General features: G+C 44.0%; 1 protein-coding gene across 1 annotated transcript; it reads left to right on the forward strand.

The window, feature by feature from the left end:
• The first annotated feature begins 6018 nt into the window (after positions 1-6018).
• Positions 6019-7350, forward strand: LOC147434212 (uncharacterized). The gene has a single exon (XM_086489906.1). The coding sequence runs from the start codon at positions 6142-6144 to the stop codon at positions 6670-6672; it is 531 nt and encodes a 176-aa protein (XP_086346032.1). The 5' UTR covers positions 6019-6141; the 3' UTR covers positions 6673-7350.

Here is a 7350-nt window from a genome sequence, read left to right on the forward strand (position 1 = left end):
CCAAATCTGTTACTAGTCGATTAAGCCAAATTGATTCTTTGCATGCCTCTGATGCTGCAACATATTCAGCCTCTGTAGTAGACTGAGTAACACAATCTTGTAATCTAGAACGCCATGATACTGCTCCACCAGCCAATGTAAAGACATACCCTGACGTAGACCTTCGGTTGTCTAAGTCACCTGCATAATCTGAGTCTGTAAAACCCTTTACACTTAGCTCCTGACTCCCATAGCATATACGCATACTCTTTGTAGCTTTCAGGTATCTCAATATTCCTTTCACTGCCTCCCAATGTTTCTTGCCTGGGTTTGACATGTATTGACTTACTACTCCCACTACAAATGCAATGTCTGGGCGAGTAGCAATCATTGCATACATCAAACTACCCACTGCAGACGCAAATGGAATCTTATCCATTTCAGCCTGTTCTTCTTCAGACACAGGACAATCTTGTTTGCTAAGTTTCACATATGGTGGCAATGGAACACTCAGTGCCTTTCCCTTCTCCATATTGAAACGTTGCAAAACCTTGTCAATATACTCTGTTTGAGATAACCAAATCAACTTCTTTGATCTGTCTCTCTCAATGCGCATACCAAGTATATGACTCGCCTCACCCATGTCTTTCATGTCAAACGATTTTGCCATCTTTGACTTCAAAGCTGAAATTTCTTCCAAGTGCTTGCCAGCAATCAACATGTCATCCACATACAAAATAAGGATCAACCAACTACCATCCTTAGCCTTCTTTGTATATAGATAGTGATCGAACTCACTATGTTTGTAGCCTTGAGAAAGCATAAACTTGTGGAATTTATGGTACCATGCCCTCGGTGATTGTTTTAAGCCATAAAGACTCTTTAACAACTGGCATACCCAATCTTCCTTGCCTTTCTCAACAAACCCTTCTGGCTGCTGCATGTAAATTTCTACATCTAAATCACCATGCAAGAACGCTGTCTTGACATCCATTTGGTGCAACACCAAATCTAATATGGCAACCAATGCAAGGAAGCATCTCAATGTAGTCATTTTGACCACCGGAGAGAAGACTTCATCAAAGTCAATGCCTTGTTCTTGCTTAAAGCCCTTGGCAACAAGCCTTGCTTTGTACTTTGGCTGACTATCATGAGCGGTGATCTTATACCTGTAAACCCATTTACAAGGTAGAGCCTTTTTGCCCTGTGGTAATTTCACTAGATTCCATGTCTTGTTTTTATGCAGAGCTGTCATCTCTGACTGCATGGCCAATTGCCAATTTTCGGAGTCCTTCATTTGCACTGCTTCCTTGTAACATGAAGGCTCATTGCAATCAGTCAACATGACATAGTTCATAGATGGAACAAACCTATCAGGAGGTCGCGTGACACGTCCAAATCTACGCACAATAGGTGGCTCAGGCCCAGCCACAACCTGTGGTTCCACTCTATCCTGTCCTTGCTACTCTTGAGCCCTGACATTTTGTCTTGCACGTGCAGGTCCATCTTTTTGGAAGACAACTCTTCTAATCTCCTCAACCCTCTCTGGTTTAGAATGATTTTTGGATTCATTAAAGTGAACATCATTGCTGCGGACAACCTTTCTGGATTCGGGATCCCAAAGTCTGTACCCCATCTCACCAGAATTACCATAGCCTAGAAAGATGCACTTTCTACTTTTTGGCTCAAGTTTGTTCCTAAATTCCTTTAGAACGTGAGTATATGCCTCACAGCCAAAGACTCTGAGATGCTTGTATGAGGGCATTTTGCCTGACCATACCATCTCTGGCACTGAATCCTTCTGCAAAACCTTGCTAGGAGATCTATTTACAAGATGAACATCTCTTGATACAGCTTCAGCCCAAAACCCATTTGGCAGCTGTGCATTAGACAACATAATTCTGACCTTCTCTTGTATGGTCCTATTCATCCTCTCAGCAACACCATTTTGAGGAGGATTGTAAGGAGCAGTAAGTTCACATTTTATACCTTTTGACTCACAAAAGTCCTAAAAGGCCTTTGAAACATACTCTCCACCATTGTCAGTGCGTAAGCATTTAAGCTTCTTGCCACTCTGATTCTCCACAAGTGTCACAAACGTTTTGAAAACACTAAACGCTTCATCCTTGTGCTTGAGAAAGTAAACCCATACTTTCCTCGAGTAATCATCTATAAATGTCATAAGGTAAGAAGCTCCCCCTAGAGATAGGTTAGGCATAGGTCCACACAAATCACTATGAACAAGTGCCAATTGTGTATCTCTTCTACTGCTTCTATGCTTATGTGGCTGCTGTGTTTGCTTACCATACAGACAATGTTCACAGAATTCAAAATCATTAAATGAAAAGCCAGGCAAATAACCAAAACGAGACAAGATTTCCATTCCCTTCTTGGACATATGTCCTAACCGGCTATGCCACAAAGAAACGTTCGGCTGCTCGGTTACATTGATTACATTTTTAGAGACATTTGATACATAAATCATGTAAAGTCCTCCAGACTTTACTCCATGTGCTACTGTCATAGAACCCTTGGATATCTTCCACATGTTCTGTCCAAAAGTGGTGACGTAGCCAGCATCATCAAGTAAACCTGTGCTAATTAAGCTCTTTGTAATTGCAGGAACATGTCTCACATTCTTCAGCGTGAAAGAAGAGCCATTCTGAAACTTCAATTGAACATCTCCAACACCTAAGATCTCACATGTCTGCCCATTGCCTAGCCGAACATGATCTTTAGTGGTCACATAAGAGGTAAACCACTCCTTGTTTGGAGACACATGAAGTGATGCCCCTGAGTCTATAATCCAGTCACTCAGTGCATTTCCATCAGATGCTGTAAGAAGAGCTGAGTCCATTGTATTCTTCAAGAAGTAGATGTCTCCTGACACTAGACTGTCATCCTCTACAACAGTGTTTGTCACATTTATTTCTTGAATCTTCACTGAGGACTTGTTCTTCTCACCATGGTCTTCAGCTTTCTCTTTGCCTTTTTCTGCTTTCCATTCTTTGCAGTCTCTTTTCATGTGACCCTTCTTGACACAATGGTAGCATTCTATGTCACTCTTGCCTTTAGCACTGCGGGACTTGCTACGAGACTGATTCCTCTTTCCACCTTTGTACTTTTCTTTGGTCCTTCCCCTGACAACTAAGGCTATTCCTTTGCCTTTGTCCATTGTCTTTCTATTGGTTTCTTCAGTAAGCAGACTTCCTTCTACACCTGCTATGTTCAAACCATCTGGAGGTGCCGAATTACTCAAAGCTATGCGAAAAGTGTCCCAACTTTCCGGCAATGTGATCAACAGGAACATAGCTCTAACAGGTTCATCAAACTTGACACCTTGAGCTGACAACTGACTATAGATTGTGTTGAATTCATTCAGATGATTGGACATAGGTGTCCCTTCTTTCATCTTCAAGTCAACAAGCTTCTTAAGCCAGTATACCTGTGAAGCTGCACTCTGCTTCTCATAAAGATCACTCAGCTTTAACCATGCTTGATAAGCCGAAATCTCGTCTGCTACATTGAAGTAAACGCTTTTTGCCAAAGTCAGCATAATGGTAGAAAGTGCCAATTCATCCATTTCGCTCCATTCATCTTCGTCCATATCTTCTGGTTTTATCCCCTTGAGCTTTATAGGTTTTATCTGCTTCTTTTGTACCAACACGTGCCAAATCTGCTTCTTCCACAATGGGAAATTGGTTCCATCCAGCTTCTTGATATTGTAAAGAGCAGTGTCCTGTGATCCAGCCATAGCTATGCTTCACAGTAGTTTACTTTCCTGGGAAAAATTCGGCAGAGTTTCCCCTATAAACTGACCTCTGAACCAATATCAACCTGTCAAATGAACCAAGAAAGCTTCAGATTCTGCAGAAATTTTGGCAGAGTCTCCTTTGTAAAATGGCTCTAGTGTACTAAAAACAGACCAAAAAACAGCTCAAAAAACCACTATCTCTCTAACACTGTAAGCTGTGGGTAAACCTGTCCTGCACCTGTACTCTCTCTGACTGTCCTGTCACTGTCCTGTAAGCATAGATTGCAACAATGCCTCAACGGCAGTAAAGCAAAGATGCAATCCCAACTATCTAACTCACAGTCAATACATCCTAGCTGCCTATCTAAGGGTGCTCGAGGGATCGCTCCAAGACCTGTATCACCGAAAGGATCTCAACATTCGAGAATCCCCCAGCTCAATAAAACCTCACTCGACCCTCAACAAAGGCTGCAGTAAATCTGACAGTACATAGACTTCCCACAAAGTCATACATCCACAAATTTCCCACTGTATGTTGTAACCGCTGTGGCGGTTGTTTGCTGCGTGACTCACAGCCAGCAAACCCTCAACAGACATACATCATCTCTGACAATACATCCCATGTGGAAGTACCTGCAATGTCAGGATGAAATCTAGAATATCAAGCAGCAAACACAAGCTACCTGATGAACTAGTGGATGTCGTCTACAGACTGTGTGTAGATGCGCTCGTGTCGTATGTGACACGCCTCCAAGAACTGTGAGCCGTCCTTCGATGTGTAGACAGCCACAAATCAACACTCTGGGAGTGTCGATATCCTCAGCACCTCCAGTCGTAGGCCGAAAACCCCAAATTTGCACAGTCGGATCTGCACCTGTCGAGACCACGTAGTCAAAAATGGACTGCGCAGACCTTTGTCGAAGCCGAACAGTTCTCTTATTAAACTCATCATTTAATGTGGGAGAATAAACGGAACCAAGAGTTAGAATAGAGACATGTGCTTTTAGATTTATCTCAGCAAAGGACCAAAGGCAATGGGTTCAAATGGGAGATGGTCTAGCAAATAACAATGGCAACTATTGGAGCTTAAGAGACCTTAGGGTTAGCTTCATTAAATACCTTTAAAGGTTAGTGTTAAAAGTCCTTAGACGTAGGACCTTAGGCAAGCTAGGGTTGAGCTTGAGATGGGAACCCGACCCAAGCTTGAGGTGCTTGTCGTGCTTGCTGACTAACGTACTTGAGGTGCTTGTTGTGCTTGATGACATAGGTGCTTGAGTTGCTTGGCGTGCTTGATGACCAAGGTGATTTAGGTGTTCAAGTCAAAGATGAGCCCTAAAGGTAGGGGCATGAGAGAGAACACTCACACACACACACAAGGAAATCCCAAGACTAAGAGGCATAAAGGACACATGTCAAGCCCCTAGCAATATTGCCCTCATAATGTGTCTGAATCCTATTGGATGACCTATAGGGAAGTCCAATGAGAATTTAGATTCAATGAAATAATTAAGATCTTTCTCTCAAAGGGGGAAAGGAGGACACTTATCCAAATGATGCAATTAAATAATTAAGATCTTTCTCTCAAAGGGAGAAAGGAGTACACATGTCCAAATGCTACACCCCTTGCTTGTTATGACTAGAGACATTCATTGGTTAGCCCAAGGCTTGAGCCAATAGGCTTGTAGCAAGAGTAAAGTAGCAAAATCGAATTCTCTCTCTCTCTCTCTCTCTCTCTCACACACACACACACACACACACACACATACTATAGAAGCCACACACACACACTCCCGCATTGTGTGTTACGCACACAGGTCATCTCCTTCTCCAAGCTTGAGAAGTGGAAAGCCTACACCAACACCCTTGGCTATGGAATGCAAATCCAACCAAGAGTTATACTCAAAGAAATGCTTATCAATCTCTCCATCTTCATTATCACTATGCTAAGCTATGCTCTAAGAGTGATTATATGTGAAGAAACTACTTCTTTCTCGTATGTTCCTCTAGCTTACAATTCACGCCGAGAGAATGTGCGAGAGAGGGTGAAGCCGGCGAATAACCGCCCACCGCCTTCAGGTTTCCACAGAGAGAAAGACGGTTCGAAAATCTAGAGGGTGTCGCAAGGCAGAGAGAGAGAGAGAGAGAGAGAGAGAGAGAGAGAGAGGGCTCAGATTCCAGATTTCTTTAAAATCAACAAGACATATTTCGCTTACTTGAGTCAACAAAATAGCATCTCCCAATCATTCTAGCTTTAGACGATTTTTTAGCGTTCCGGCCACAGCATCGCCTTCTTCTGCCTCAAAAGCAAAAAAAGCGTGGTCCTCAAAAGTTCAAGCTTGCGTTTCTCTGGCCCGTCGGATAGATCTTTGAGGGCTCTTGGCATTCTTCTTCTGGTACTGTTTTGGGTTATGGCTACGGCGCTCATGAACAGAAACACAAAAAACGCTCTGCACTTGGACGAGGGTTTGTTATGCAGAGTTTTGGCCTCTCTGCCTTTGTTTAAGCTGTTGGAGTTGCGCAGCGTGTGCAAGCTCTGGAATTCTGTGTTTAAATCGCGCTATTTCTCGAAATTAGGGTCTGTCAGACATGAGAATTGTAGCGGTTTCTGCGGTCCATGGCTGGTCATGATGGTGAGAAAGCCCGTGGGAGCACCCCCGTTTTCACGCGAGCTTATCGTATTCAACTCAGCCTTGGGCACCTGGATCTCCCTGGAGGCCCTGCTCCCCATGACCAGCTGCTCTGAGGCAGCCCTTGAGCCGGTGTTGGGGGGACCCTCCTGTTCGCTTGTCGCAAACCATGCCATAGTTAATGCCAACGTTAAGATCCCCTCCTCCTTACATTTTTGGGCAGCAGGATGCCAGGGCGGTTTGGCTTGCTTCCTGTGTCCCGCATTAGGTCTTGGAGATCAGGAAGCTCCTGCAAGAGACTCTCAGATATAAAGATTGGCGGCGTAAACGAGTTGCAGCGGGCGAACTTGCTACATTTTGCATGGTGGAGTGGCTTAATTTTAATGTACAATTTCGAGCTGGATGAATGGAGTCATGTCCCCTATAGTAAGAGCTGGCCGCCATGGCCTAGTGATGAGGTTGGGATAACAATCAGGCACAAGGGCAGGATCCTGGTGGCTCAAGTACTGTTTGACACGCCAACTACTCTTGCAGGTTTCGGGGTATGGGAACTGCGTTTGCAGTCAAATCCTCCCCTTGTGGTTGAGGCTGCAGACTGGATGATACAGATTGCGCGCACACCTCGCCACCTTAATTGGGACGGTTTCTTTGCCGTGGAGCAAATTCGCATGCTGGGCTACCTAATCCGGGTGAAGATAGTATCTTCTGGGAGTCTCATCTGTATGACAGCTGTGCAGTATAAGAATCACACCTGTCTGAGGGCAAGTATCTTGTTCCTCTGTTGTATGACGTGGACCGAGACCTGTGGCATCAGCTACCACCATCCTATGAGTATACTTCTGTGTTTGGTATGCGACCTTCTCTTGCTGTTGTGGCATAGGCTAACAAGGATGTGGCCACGCGAAGCATAGATATCAGTAAGATGTTTCCATTTGATTGTTTGTTGCTCAATTCGAGCACTCTAAAACGCAAAGCTCATTCTTCACCTTA

The sequence above is a fragment of the Adiantum capillus-veneris genome, chromosome 19, assembly GCF_014529385.1.
Source record: "Adiantum capillus-veneris isolate H3 chromosome 19, ASM1452938v2, whole genome shotgun sequence".
Lineage (NCBI taxonomy): Eukaryota > Viridiplantae > Streptophyta > Polypodiopsida > Polypodiales > Pteridaceae > Adiantum > Adiantum capillus-veneris.

Coding starts and splice junctions, on each gene's coding strand:
- LOC147434212 (XM_086489906.1), top strand. CDS start 6,142: ATGGCTACGGCGCTCATGAACAGAAACACAAAAAACGCTCTGCACTTG.